Source organism: Diadema antillarum, unplaced genomic scaffold, assembly GCF_040938485.1.
Source record: "Diadema antillarum isolate AM-2024a unplaced genomic scaffold, OU_Dant_1.0 scf00000060, whole genome shotgun sequence".
Lineage (NCBI taxonomy): Eukaryota > Metazoa > Echinodermata > Echinoidea > Diadematoida > Diadematidae > Diadema > Diadema antillarum.
In genome coordinates, this window is record NW_027270949.1 from 3,712,126 (window position 1) to 3,727,674 (window position 15,549).

The 15,549-nt window shown below is 38.3% G+C and overlaps 1 protein-coding gene across 1 annotated transcript; it reads right to left on the reverse strand.

Moving 5' to 3' along the window:
- Positions 1-4,845: 4,845 nt before the first annotated feature.
- LOC139716049 (gastrin-releasing peptide receptor-like) lies at positions 4,846-6,021 on the reverse strand. Its single transcript, XM_071627602.1, has one exon. The coding sequence runs from the start codon at positions 6,019-6,021 to the stop codon at positions 4,846-4,848; it is 1,176 nt and encodes a 391-aa protein (XP_071483703.1).
- Positions 6,022-15,549: the final 9,528 nt, after the last annotated feature.

Sequence of the window (15,549 nt, forward strand, 5' to 3'; positions counted from 1 at the left end):
CAGTAAGAGACATAATGAAAATGCCACTATTATCATACAAAAGGAATGCTACAATTACATTACACAAAAATTGTATTAGTAACATGTGAACAGTTTTAAAAATGAAAAGGGGCGATTGCTAATAATACGATGGGAGGAATTGTGTATCTAACTAATTCCCGATTTGAACTGATGTTATGCACATGTTTCCTGAAGGCAGTTTGCAAATTGATGGAACAAAAACAATGTCAAGAAACCAGGCAGAAGGAGTAATTCGAAGACAGGTGAAGTGACATAAGTTGATGTAGGAAGGACAAATTGTGCTTTATCAACAACATAGGTACGTATTTAGGGCTTTCCCATAATCAGTGACTATAAGCCTGGCAAATAGTGAGCGCAGTTGTAAAATTGATTTTAACATTATCACTTGGTAAGAAGATGGCTCTTTATGCTAGTCGATGTCTGTTGTGATTTCAATAGGAAAAAAGCTAATATGCACTTCCTTCACTTTAGAAAGTTTAGAGGTAACGGAAAACACAAAAATACTGAGTAGGAATAGATGGAGAAAAGTCGAATACAAAACTCGGAAAATCCCTTGATACTGTAGTTGCATTACCGGCATGTTATATGCAGACATTGATAGTGGTTTTCAATGCGACCTCCTCGTTTACAAATCCCCCAGACAATCTCCCGTGTGTTTTCAGCGTTTCGTATAGACACTGTTAAGAGACTGTGAGGGAGTGGGGGTACAAATAACAACAGTTTTAGCTGTCCATTGCTTTTCACAACAAGATGTTTGAAAAAGTGCGGTGACACGACATTTGCTCCTGCGACAGTTGCTCCGGTCTTTTTTTCTCCAAGGACTTAGGGTTAGGGTTGTGATAGAGTTTTAGGTTTAGTTTGATGGGAGGATTAGGACTAGGGTTAGGATTGTGTTTGAGGGAAGAATTTATGTTTGTCTTTAGCTTGCAGATATTTGGGAGCATTATTGTTGCAGCAACAAGTGCCATGGAACCGAAAAGTACATCATACGTAGTGCTGTATGTTTTACATTGACAATGAGTGGAAATAACAGTTGATAGGACTAAAAGTAAATGTAAAGTGCTTAATTGCTCGAAATAATATTTTTGCAACGTTATCCACACTCGCAGATTGTCTCGACCGCTAATCTCACAAAATAACGAATAACATTTTACGTTTCTAAATACGTCAGAGTTGAGTACACAACATGCATCCAAAATATGAACAATACGAAGAGTATTCTAAGTACATGGACAGCACTAAACTATTCTAAAGTAACTTTTAATGAAGTTGATTTTGTCTGTGTTTCATACTCGTCATCTCATTATACTTTCAATAATTTCAGACGTAAAAAGACGTACACTTCTACTCTATAGTATTTATCATTTAGCTGAATACATTATGTGACTGTTTTTCTTTCTTTTGTCATTATGACTCTAAACGCACTTACAATGCCTAGTACTGAGTCAACCAACAGGACACTCAATGTCTGGTTGAAATGACCAAAATACAATTCAAATCACGGAGTCTCATAACTGTTACATTCACATTGAATCATTGAAAAGACATAGTGTACCACTCCATATTCAGCTCGAGTTTAACAAACTGCAACATACAAGCCGAGAGGGTGAAAATTTGATATGAAGTAACGTTTATGTAATCTTTCGAGTACAATCAATTCACAAAATGGTAAACTCGGTTTAAAGATATAACGTAAGTTTGGCAAGGCGATAACGGTAATGTCTGATAACTCTTCCCGTCAGTCTGCAATACTGTAATAGTGGATCGAGGTCAGTCGTTAACACGTCAGTGATTCAGTCTGTGAGATGGCATCCACAAATCGGGCAGTTACAGGAAATTTTGGGTCGATTTTTCTTTCTTTCTTTCTTTCTTTCTTGGCCTTCTTCCGCGCCTTGTCAAGGTTTTGCAGACGCTTATGGCGCGTCATTTGCCAAATAATTCCGAAAAACCTAGTTTATCCCCTAAGAAAAATAAAAAAAAAAATTATCGGTCGTTTTTTACGATATACTATGTTTTTCGCTTGAAAAAGTATGTCGATACACTTTTTTTTTTGTCTCGATACACAGAATTTCTCTCGAAAAACTTGGTTTATCGACTGAGAAACAAGCTTTTTTTCCCGTCTTTTTCTTAGGGGATAAACTAGGTGGGGTTTTTTTTTTCAGAATTATTGGGCAAACAGTGGCAGATGGCGCACCATAGTAGTCTGCAAAACTTGGATTAATTTTCGGCGATGAACGAAGTTTATCGTAATATGGCGTTGAGGTGATCTGCTTGTGTATGTCTATACCTAGGGAGGTAGTAGTCTTCCACCTCCCTGGTATACCATTATCTAAAGCTCTCATGATAATATGAGCCTCGGTGCCAGACGTGTAGGCTCGGCATGCAAAGCAATTCTGTTTCGCCAAATCTGTTCTAGGATATAAAGCCCATGACCATAAGAGGCATCGGAATTTACTCTGAGTCATTGTTTTGAGTTGTTTATCATAGATTTTTATAGGACAGTAGCAGTAAGGATGACCTGGGGGTGTTTCATAAAGCTGTTCTTAAGGTTACTAACGACTTAAGAACGACTGGTGATCAGTTCTTGTGCTGAATTATTGAAATTCTGATAAGTATAGCACATCAGAAGTGATCACCAGTCGTTCTTAAGACGTTCGTAACTGTTCGCACCCCCTAGCCATGTCGTGGTAGGCCTTAATGGTCAATGTCAGGTTGGTCCTACAATGTCAGTCTGCAGACAGCTTAATGTGCCTTACACAGTGTCCGAAGTCCTTACAGCCATGTCTACAGTCTGCTAACCGAGATCCGTCTTTGGCAAGTTTACTGGACACTTCCTTGTCCCCAGAGCAGGTTGACGGTTTCATACATTCTGTGTTCATGAATGCAGGTTGGGGTATCGTCTTTGATTTTCACAGGCTAGTGAGCAGTTCGGAGGTTTTTCATCTGGCGAGATCTCCTGTGGGTCTTGTTTATTAAGAGCTGTGAAGGCACGGACGTCTACAACGAGATTTGCATTTCGGCTCCCAAACTTCTTTTGTTCTTGACTGTATGCAGACCTGCAAAATCGAAACAGCCACCAACACGATAGTGAACCTTGCATTGGTGGTGGAAAGTGTAGAAAATAATATATGATTACGAAATTGACCACATTGACACCCCACAAGCCCTCGGTATCCAAATGTTTTTTGTAGTACATTGAAAACTTGATCATAACGAGATCCTTGGAACCAAAACATTTATTGTTCCTTTATTTCAGATATTTTGTTATTACATCAGTAGTCAATAAGCAATACAAAAGAAATACATTCATTTGGACGGGAGAAATTATTTTGTTATATCAGGAATTTTGTTATATCAGATCTCTTATTATATCGAGTTTCCACTGTGTATTATGTCAACTGAAAGATGCTCCTGAGGACACTCTATCTCTGTCGCCAAAGTGTTGGTAAGTTTGTGTGAAGTAAGTGTTTATCAGCTCTCCTTTTCTCTTGTAAGCACAATTTCACTAATTTTCATTTTTGTTCTCAAATATTTGGGCACAGTCTAAACTTGTCCTTTGAGTAAGATGTGCAAAAATTTAACACTCTTATTATGCCACGAACAGTTCTGAGAAAATTGTTTTCTTGTTGTCTCGAGAAAAATGAAAATTGGTGACTTCTTGTGTACAAACCGAATAAAAAGCTGCCGAACACCTACGTCACTTTCAAACACTCTAAACTTCTTTTTTTTTAACAGCTCTTAACTTGTGTGTCTGTGTGTGTGTGTATTATGTTCATTTTTTTTTATTTGCACTGACTGACTTCAATATCTTTTTTTTTTTCTGTTAATATGCAAAGGAACATAATATCAGGAAGGAATGTCCCCTTTTTAAGGTTTTGGGGATCTGATCCCTCCTCAAAGAACTGACCTTTGTAAGAGTTCTCTTTGTGTCCGTGAAGATGTCTAGACGTATGCCGTTAGGACCTCCAGTTCATTTGCATACTCCATTGCGACTAATATTACAATTTCTTACAGCTTGCCAAACTCCCGAATCTTTATAGCTATCGACTTCGATTAGTTTGATTGCATTTGCATGTAAGTTCCTTAAAAGATGGATTGATGTTCTACTTTGAAAAAAAAAAAGTATCACTCTCGCAAAATCCGTCGAAGCCCACTGACATATTACGATGGAATCCATGGTAATTTGAGCTCATATAACATAATTTCATTGCCCTTTTCCGAATGTTAATATTAGTTATTCCACCGAATGATTTGTCATACTAAACTTGGGTATTATTGATACCATTATGTACACGTGTGCGTGTACCATACATAATTATTATATCATTATATACACTATACACAATGTTAGTGTGTAAATACATAATGTACTATTTTACACGTATGTACACGTGACCACAGTTTTCACTTCTTATTATCAAAAATAAGATAACATGTTTCATTGTTCTCTAACAACTCACCGCGCTTACTTCCGATTATGTAATAATCTACTTAATTTAAATCCTACATCACCTGAGAAAGAAAAAAAATACTATATTATATATGAGATTTGGATCGATTATTTTGTATTTACACAAATGGCTTTCAATCAATGGGGACTCAATAGCAAAGTACAGTGGACTCCCGTTTAAACGAAGTCCTCGGGACCGGCGGTTTTCTTTCGTTATCCGAACAGATAAGTACATAAAGATAATGTACATGATTATTTTGGGAACTGAGTTTTCACCTCGTAACGATAATTTCGTTATAACCGCATTCATTTTGACGGGAGTGCAATGTACTTCATTACTTTTACATCTCGTCATAAAGATGAGAAATCAAATTTCACAAGGCAGTATCAGTAGTGGTAGTAGATGGTGAATTACGACGCAAAGGCGGGAAAGCACTCTGCGAAGCTTTCAATGATGTCATTATGGTGACACTTGACCTGTGGTAGTTGCTACTTCTGTTCAGGTTATTTCTGTTGTGATTTTCACTCTTTTCACAGCAGTAGCCGCTCTGCTTTTGACAGCACTTCGACAAACTCTTTCGGTAGACTGTACTCATGGCAAAAACGATGTAGGGGTCGAGTGAGGCGTTGAGCAGGGCGGAGATGGCGGCGATTTCTTCGAAGCTTTTGCTGTGCGGCAAATCGTTTCCAAGAAAGGACTCCGTCTGGACCCACAGACGATATATGAAGTGGGGCATCCACAACACGGCAAAGGATACGGTAATGAGTACAAAGATAATCGCAAGTCGTTTGCGTTGTGACGTTTGTCGTCGATTGGTGGTGTCCTGACGTGCATTGTTCAGCATGATGTGACTGCTTCTGTACAAGGTTACAGCGATTGATATGTATAGCACACTGATCATTAGCAATGGGATGAAGTACATAGAGATGAAACCGTAAATATCATAAAGTAAGCCGTAAGCGTTATTCAATTTCGTGTTCGAGCAGATACGCATCGGAGTATATACGTGTGCAATCACAGCCGAAGGAATTGCCAAGACTAAAGCAAGCAGCCACGTTCCAACGGCTCCGATCATCCTGAAATGTTTGCTGTTAATTTGTCGAGATTCCAACCCGCGCACCACTGCCATGTAGCGTTCGACACTCAGTGCCGTCAGCGAGAGGATGCAGACGTACTGTGTCACAGCCTCAAAGTAGAGATGAGTTTTACAGGATAGCAAGCTGCCTTTCCAGCAAAGCGGTCCAAGAAGTTTGCGAACGATAAGTGGTGCCCGGAGGATAAGGTACATCAGGTCCCCCCAAATGACGCTGATGAGAAAGAGACTGGAAGGCGTACGAAGCGACTTGTTCATGCACGTGATCACCAGAAGGCCAATGTGAGCAATGATACCAAGGAGGCTTAGCAAGCCGACAAAGATGGCGCTAGGCAGGTACGTGTGGTCCACCGAGGAACACACAGAGTCCCAGAGAAATGAGTAGTTTGGTTCTGTGGCTGTGAAATCGGGGAGGTCCGTGTTGTCATCGAGCAGGGATCTCTCACTAGTATTCATCTTGAACAATTCTTTGGCAGTCTTCAATAAACACAGTAAAATTCTTAACAATTGATTTCAGATTCCTGATGTGGACCTAATCTGTGTGTGTGTTTTTATAAAAGGTTTTGCTTAAATAAAATATTGTCTATGCTAAAGGAATTCAAGTCAGCACATGTCGTAGGTCATCACATCGTCACGCCCTGGCAATAGAATGTCTTACTCTGCTTGTTAACTTTTTACTTTAAACAGTCAGTGGCCACGGTGAACACGGGGACGGTTATACCAGTGAAGAGACGGTTGTTTAAAGTCAGGTGGCCGTTGTATCAGTCAGGTGACTGGTCTATCAGTCAGGTGACGGTTGTATCAATCGGTTGACGAGCTTCGTTCTTGGCCTGTCTCTATTGTTAGACCTGCAACCATATTTTGAGAAAAGGAGCAATACTATAGGTTACAACAGCAAAATCAGAAGGAATGATAAGAACAGTGAATTTTTACAGCTTTCAGTGAGCTGATCATCAGACGAAAAAGTCCTCAGAAAAATTACTCCATTTATATTTTAGTAACGATATTTTGTCAAAAGCGAAACAGTGTCATTACACAACACGATAGTCAAAAACACAACAAACAAATGTCTGAACGATTACCGGTACAAAGGGCTTACTTTGTACCGGTTATAATGCACTGAAAAGGAATGAAAAGAAAAGATGACCAAGTCTTATTTCATCCTATGAGAATGATCAACTCGTAAGTAATTATTTATACTACTTCAGAAAGTAATCTGAAATATTAATGTTTACAGGCGAGAGCTCTATAATCATTTGCACAAGTTTAACTTCATGTCTTAAACAGACAGAGGTGAGAAAATGTAATCAAGAGAAGTTTCTCAACAGTTCGGATATGATTACAGTCATGTGGCAATGACAGGCTTTACATGACCTTGTCATAGCAGTGTCTCTCCGTAGAGTTTTCTCTACTTTTCTGTTTCTCCTTCTGTTTTTTTCTTTTTGTTTTCTCCTTTATCCTGTCTGATATCAATGGATATCTTGATAGCTTTCCAATGATGACAGACAATTGCCAGTAAAAAATGTTCTATGGTATGGTGTGTGTGTGTGTGTGTACTTATTCTACATCAGTGCCATTTTTTTTTTTCATGCTGAGCGTTTGACGTCTTGTCGAATTTACTAGTGGCAGTTTTTTGGGGGAATAACAGCACTTTATAATTTATGTTGCTATGTTATACATGGCATGGTTCTATTAGTAACAATCTCACTTCACACATTTGTTCGACCAATTTATTAAAAAAAAACACAGCCTTTTGCGAATGTTGCTAGATGCATCTTCCAGAAAGGTGCTTCTTGTTGTTTTGTTCATTGATTTTGTTTTGTTGTAATTGTTTCTAAACCTCTCTAGTTTTCAGTTTTTCTGAAACAGTGTAACCCACTAAGTTTGGTGATTACAATAGTCACCATGATACGAACGACTGGAAGTACTAAACACGTGATACGTATGTACCAGATACTTGAGCAGTGTGTATGAATGGATATCATTTAGACCCACCTCACTGGTTTTACCGAAACGATTGTCGCATCACGTGATCGGGTCCAACCCAGAGGACTGGACACTTGACTAGTCTCAGTATGCTGACGTCTCTGTGACCTCTTTGAGACAGTGGTACTCAGCGAGCTGCCTGGTTCCAATGATTTGACGTCACGGTAAGGACCAGGGGCATCGCTTCACTTGACGCTGGCGGCAGCAGACTGGTGGAAGAAGTCGAGATTTTAATCAGTCATTACTTAAGTATAATTTTAACCCCTGATTGTGATAAAAAGTGATAAAAACGATGCTTACAATGGGTTGGTCATGATTATAATCACATCAATGATGATACAAACCATAGATGTAAAGAAAGGATGTAACATAATCATGACCATGTCATGGAAGCAAGCTCTTCTTTGTTATTGAACGTACGCCATACGTGTATACACTGACTATAGTCAGTCTACTCCCTATATTAAAAGCTGGGAAGCTTCTCAGAAAGAATGAAGAAGACTCCCCGGTGACATGTTAATCTACAGACATCTTTCAATCCCATAAGATAGTCTAGTTCTGGACCCCCTTTTTCGATTTTGTTTTTGTTTTTGTTTGTCTTTTGTTTTGTTTTGTTTTTTTGGGGGGGGGGCTGGTTGTGTGTGTGTGTGGTGTGTGTGTTTGTTTTTTCTGTTTGTTTGCTGTTGTTGTTTGTTTGTTTTTTTTTTATTTTGTTTTTTTTTTGTTTTGTTTTGTTTGTTTGTTTGTTTTTTGTTTGTTTTGTTTTGTTTGGTTTGGTTTTTTTTTTTTTTTGGGGGGGGGGTTGGTTTTTTTTTTTTTTTTTTGGGGGGGGGGGGGGGGGTGGTGCCGACTATGCGCGTTAAGCCAAGATAGTGATGACGCGATCGTGAGAGGTGCTGGGGACTGGGGATCGCACCTGTCCGTCACTCGACTTAAAGGTCCTCTTTACCTTTGGCATGTTTGGGAGCATTAATTTTAAAAATGTTCAAGATATCACATTTGATGCATATGTTTAGGTCAGTTTTGTCACAAAACATCCTACCATATAAGAACTTGGCAATAAAACCTAATATATAAGGAGATATCCCTATTTTTCTCAATAAACCGTAACTGTAGACGGTTTAATCTGGAAACATTTTTGTTGTTGTTTTTAAGGAAGAAGAGAAAGAGAGAAAAAAAGGGGCCCTTTACATCAAATAATTTGCCCCAGACAATACTAAGATAAAAAGAATAAATCTTAGAGATATTAAACAAGAATATTAAATATATAATGATGTCTCCACAAGGGACCTCATATCGTCTCCACGAGGGAGCTCATATAAAGAAAAAACTATGGACTATGAAATATTAATTATTATTAATGTAATATTCTCCAAAACCATAAAAAAATAATCATCATGTCTAAAAGAAAAGAGATCATTATAAAAGTGACAACATCTATGTTGACGAATACGTCATATTCTTTAGGCAAATTCGACTAACTATGTAATACACGCGCGCTTGCATCGCACACTAACTCACCCACGCACACATACTCAAACATGCGCATACACACATACACACACCAGACCACGCACACACATATTGATATCAAGGGTCAGCCCAAATGATATAATAATATTTGAAATAACACATGCACACAGTTATATGCATTACAGAATAGACAAAAGTACTATAACTGTATTATCATTTCAACTGAAATAAAGGGTATGAAAATAAATATACAGTGTAAATGATACAGAGCTCTAAGCATCATAACAATGATTCGGGGCAAAACCAGAGGCGTTTATACAGCAAAGCAGTTGTGCAGCAAAACAATGGAGAAATATTACACAAATATTGTGGTGGATTCAAAGGTGTATGAGTATACCTGCGAGCTTCAAGCCGAAAGAAAAAGTGGAAATTCAGTGCCCGAAAATGGGAGTCATAATTTATAACATTCTTCAAAGTTAATTTCGACCATAAATTTATAAGTATTAAATTAGTGCAGGTAACTCATACGAAGAAGGGGATTTACAGAGTTAGAATTGTTCTTACTATAAAAACATTTTTTTTTAATTATAACCATTGTTCACATTTTGTTTATTAAAGAATACTTTACATTGATTATACTAATTCAAATTTTTACATTGGTTGTTTCTATCCCTAATTCACATTTTAGAACTATTTTGAAGCACTTATGGAGGGTTTTTTATTTCATCTGCAAATGGTAAATTATGCCTTTTAAAGTCGTATAGTCGTAAAAAAAAATCCATCGATAAAAAATTATTCAGAACTATCGTAGATTGTACATTGTACTCTCCGTAGGTGGTAGGAGCACATCACTTTAAAAAGTTTCTGTTTGAAGGTGTTTGGGTTGGTGGAGGGGTCACTATTTCAATCTAATAAAAGCTTCTTACGAATGCAGTTACAAAAGAAAATATATAAAAGGGTATCATGGTGGAAATATTCTCTCTTTGTTTGTTTGTTTGTTTGTTTGTTTGTTTGTTTGTTTGTTTGTTTTTTGTTTTTTGTTTTTGTTGGTTTTTTTTGGGGGGGGGGCGGGGGGGGGGGGAATTCAAGGTTATTCACGTGCATGCAAAATCAAATTTGGAATGGAATGAAAAGATGTACCGGGGTAAGGTATACGGACCAGAAAGGGCAAAGTTTCCCCACAGTAACGAATGATTTCCCCGGAGAAACAAGACTCTATCTGGTCATGAAGATCTCTCTGACAAGGGAAGCAGCCGAACAAAAGAAAAGATACAAGAAACCACAAAGAAAGAAACAAGGAGAGAAAGAACAACAGAAAAAAAACAGCAGCGCATTTTTAAAAAAAAAAATCACGTGCGAACAGGTGTCACATGACGTACAAGGACGTGAAGTTACTATTGTTCTGATTACGTGCGTCTTTATCTTTTACCTAACATTTGCCTCGTCTGGATAATTCGTTATCTAGCAAAATTAAAAGAAGAACTCCTTGGTTAAAGGGAACATATCGCAGAAATAAGTAATAAATGTCATCGCAGCATCCGGCTTGGGTATCTTGGTGGTTACCGTAGAGGGCTCCTGTTTGTTGCTGTCAACGGAAACTATTAAGATGATGATTTCCGCACTGGTAGCATGATCTGGCGCAAGTTACTGAGGATGATGACAAACTGAGCGATATGCAGGAAGATTATGGTTTTCTTTATCCAGGGTAGCCTCTTCTGTGTTACCATTGCTCTACCAGAGCACCCTGACATTATTATCATCCTTGCGTTGCTAGGTTCCTATTTATACACCTGCGTCGAGGGTTCATGATGGGTAAAGAGGTTTTGTTCAAGGACGTAGGCACTTGACGGGATTCGAACTCGAGAAGGACTCTGCCAAATTGTGTTGCCCGTGCGTGAGCATTAATCTCACTCGATAGGAATGCCAGTAAGTTATTAGTTCACACGTTTGTACGTTCATCAGCTCAATGATACGTCTCACATATTCTGTAGACGTATATTGGAGAAAGATATATCATATAAGAATTAAATAAAACAACGTTAAGAAAAATTTAACCACGTTTGATCTTCTCAAGTAGTACTTAATTGTTATCATAATTATTCATAAACACCTGCTAAAGTTATGCATATTAACAAAAAGTATCAATTTTCTGAGGATAAGGTGAGTATCATGACCTAAAGTGAAAATCCTGTGTCCACATTTAGCCCAGAGCTGTGCCAAGAGGAGAGAAGTTGATTTTGATCGTATCGGTGTTCTCGTCAGCCTAAGATCTGAAGATATTGTATGCAAGTCTCGTTGAGCTTAAAGAGAAAGAAACGAGCTCGTATTTCGGTTTTTGTGTGGCATACCCGAGTGTGCCATTTCATTCTCCTTCTTGTCGATCTCGTGTGCCGTGATTTCAGCTCACATGTTGTATCAGCGTGACAGATGGCCGCTGGATCTCTCTCTTGCATTCAAAAATGTCATTTCACTCTTTTGTATTCTGGTGGAGAGGCAAGATTTGTTGATGACAAAATCGTATTAGATTCACGAAGACTCTCTACCGTTCTTTTCCTGGACGTGAAACCGAGTTGAAACGAAGCGGCGACTCAAATCAAACAATGTTTCCCTCTGTCGTCTTCGATTTCACGATTCTCATCAACTAACACTTTTTCTTCTTCATGTTTCACTTAGAGAATAAGAAAAAAAAAATTACTTTTCCTTTGTTACTATGCACAGCACGAAGCAAGATAACTGCTACACATCCATTGAAATACCGATGGTAGGTAATCCATGGACTATTAACTCCTTCAGATGAAGTCTTCCACAGTCATACGCCAACACAAAGTGTTCGACTGTTTTTTATTAATTGTCCCCGGCATGTTAACTTCTGCAGAAATAGCCCAATGTTTAATGATTAAAATAACAATTTACGACTCGTTTCTTGGAAAGTTGGTATCTGTAAATATCGTTTAAGAGCCATCAGCAATTCCGAGGTTAAAATCTATGCCAATCTCACTAACACTGATCTTTTTGTATATATTCTACTAAAAGCGTTTGCCTTTCCAGAATTTTAAACAAAAATACGTGAAAACCCTTAATGCCGTGATTTACTATTGAGCTGCGTCAGCAGACAAGACAACGGCCTAATTTGTATTCATTAGATGCTAATAGCAGTTCGGTTAATCTTGGATAGGGCGACCCTTTATGGTCGTACGTGTTTGACGAATGGTCATACAATTACTGCATTCCTACATTCACTAACTTTCGTCTCAGCGGAGTGGCGGGCGGAGTGAGAAGATGTCTTTTTATTGGAGAGAAGAAAGACACGAGAAAGAGAGAGAGAGAGGGGGGAGACACACACACACACACACACACACACACACACACACACACATACTCGTGCATCATGCAGTTCGAGCCGGTAAGCCGTGAACAGGAATTCGAGGAGCGCTCGAAATGTACTGTTTGTAAGAGCAAGTGTGCTTTTACTGTGTGAGTGTGTGTGTATGTGTGATTGTGTGTACTCACATAATATTATGATGTGTGTCAAATGGGAGGGCGCCCTCTCAGTCAAGCCAAGGAATAAATCAAGTTTGCTGTTAAAAGGGCTGGGGGATTGTGCGAGGGGATAAGTATTGGCGTAGCCAGGGTTTTGCAATGGTGGGGTACAATGACCCCCACCCCTTCCATTCTGACTTGTCTGTTTTATTTCCATTTTTTTTTTTGGGGGGGGGGGGAGGGATTAGATGCATAGAGGTTAGGTCAACGGGGACCTAATGGGAATATATTAAGACAGCGAAAATGTATAAGGGGGGGGGGGTTCTATTAATTGATTTCATTACTTACTTAATTATGATTTCTTTTAAGGGGGGGGGGGGGTCAACTGCTGCCATACTTTATTATACATGTGCATTGTGAGCTTTGGTTACGAGATGTTGGGTGAGGAAGCATTTTGAAAGTGAGCAACAAGAGCATGAATCCCCCTCCCCATCAAGAGGTATTCAAAACGTACATTGAAATGACTGAGAGAGGCACATTACAAATGAGAGCTGCTTCTAGTTTTCTTTTTATTTGAATATCAAGAGAACAGACTGAACATGAAAAATGAATACTATGTAATTATATCAACACAGAATTATAATTTTGTGTATTCATAAATGACAATAAATGACATTCAAACGCAATAAAATTCAACTGAAGTTGAAATTATACCATTCTACAGTGCATTCAATACTTGTGACTTGCAACTATTTTTTTTTTACATGAATTGTATGTCAAAATGTGATCATAATGCCAATACTTGTACATAATATTCATGGTTGACATCGCCAATGTTCATAATTGTGTCCAAACACGCAATAAGATATGGACCCACTACCATGGTTGATAAATTAAATGGTATGCTATGGCGGTCTGCAAATTCTAGCATTTTGTGCTCAGGTGATAATCAAAAGATAATGAATAATGCAAATTTATATGCATAATAATCATGGTCACATGGCCACTGTTCAAAATTGTGCTCAAGCATGCAATGAGGCCTGTACCCACTGTCATGATTGAACAATTAAATGCTATGCCATGGCAACTTTTAGCATTATCTGGTTGTGTTGTTTTGCTCAGTTGATAATCAACAAATAATAAAAGACGCTTTGAATCAACTTAGGTAGCACATATAATAGATCTTTTGAACATCATTAACAAAAAAAACAATGACCAGGTTATGTTGCATATTTGATTCTGTTGAGGAGGTATATTACATTTATGTCACTGTATGTCGGTACAAAAGTTCTATAGTCTCCCAAAAATGAGAGACAAAATTTGTCTACTTCCGAGTCATGTTCATAATAGCAAAATTAGGGAAGAAACTTTGCAGATGGCTGGACAATGCAGACATAGACATGACAGAAGAAGTTTAGGTGAAAAATATAAAATGAAGACATGCACAAATTTCAAGCATGGCATTGGGTATAACAATTATTATTGTCTGTAAACCCTCAACTCTTATGACAAGCTATATCCCACTGATAAGTTCCCATTGGGTACAATGGGGTAAATTGGACATGATTTGTGGATTACGTTGAGCAGAAATACATTAAATAAAATTTTTGCCTGACACAAAAGAAATATCATTCAGACACATGAAATACTCTGTCTTGGTGTCGTCATATACATGCATATCATTTTCAGGGATAAAGAAAAAAATCAAGGGTATCAAACCCTCCCATTTACCCGAATAGATAAGGACAACTGGGACACTTTTGGGGGGTAAATTGGACAAACAAGCACACAAACAACCATATTAACATTGGTATTATAACTATGGCTTACCAACTTAGTAGTAGGTGGAGGGGTGAGGGAGTGGGGATATTGATAAACTTGAGCTTTACTATTGAACCACTGACTAGCATTGTGAAAGACTGCTCATGGAAATGTTGAGTCACACAAACAAGTAATTAAAATTATAAATCACTTGTCCTTTTATCCCAATTGAAAGGGGTGAGGGGACGATGTTCAGGTCTCTTCACCTAAGTAAATGATTTGTCCCATATAGTAACAGTTTGAAGTGAAATAACATCCTTAATGATAATAATACAAAGGAACAAACTTTATTGTCAAAGTCATATTCTGACAAGAAAATCCTTAATAATAATATATACTCCAACAAGGTGATGTATCTATTCCAGGACTGCCTTCCTCATACAAGCAATTTACCCCAAACAAAGAGGCAACGTGAACACTTCTTCAAACACTAATTTTCAGTATTTCATACAACGAATCCTATCACCTTATATTTATAAGATGAGTAGCACATGTACAACACATTTACTTACTAAATTTTGCAGAACTGTCTGCCATTGATATTAATGTACACATTCAAATGTTAAGAAAATTTAACTACCTTCCCCTAAGGATGAATCATGCTAAGTTTTGTATAAATAGGGCCATTACTTTTCAAGTAAAGGTTTAACTATGCATTGAACACTATAAGGAGGCTCCTCCTTCTGGGGTTATGCCCCTGATCCCCTTGATGGATAAAAGGTAAACAATATATTTAAACCATGAGGAGCTGGCCCCACCCAAGAGCTAAGCCACTGAACCCCCTAGGGGTGAGACTCTCCACTTTAACTCCCTTTCCCTACGGATGATTCATGCCAAATGTTGTCAAAAAAATAGGGTCATGAGTTTTGAAGAAAAGGTCAAAAGTGTACTTTGTACTAAAGGGAGACAACCCCCCCCCCCCCACTTGTACCCCTCCCAGGGGCCAAACGGCATGACCCTGGGTGCTCCAATGAACAACATTGATTTTTTGTCCACAAAGGCATCTTCCCACAATATGGCTGGCTGTAGTAGTTCTGGATCGGGAGCAGAAGATTATTGAAATCTACTGTGTGTTTAACAAAAGGGGCTATGCCCCATCCCCCTGAGGGGTGGCATACCCCAATTGAACAAACTTAGATCTCTTCTCCCTTAGGATTATTCCACCCAAGTTAGGTTGAAATCGGGCCACAGATTTTTGAGAAGTCAAACATCTAATACGTTTAC

Coding starts and splice junctions, on each gene's coding strand:
- LOC139716049 (XM_071627602.1), bottom strand. CDS start 6,021: ATGAATACTAGTGAGAGATCCCTGCTCGATGACAACACGGACCTCCCC.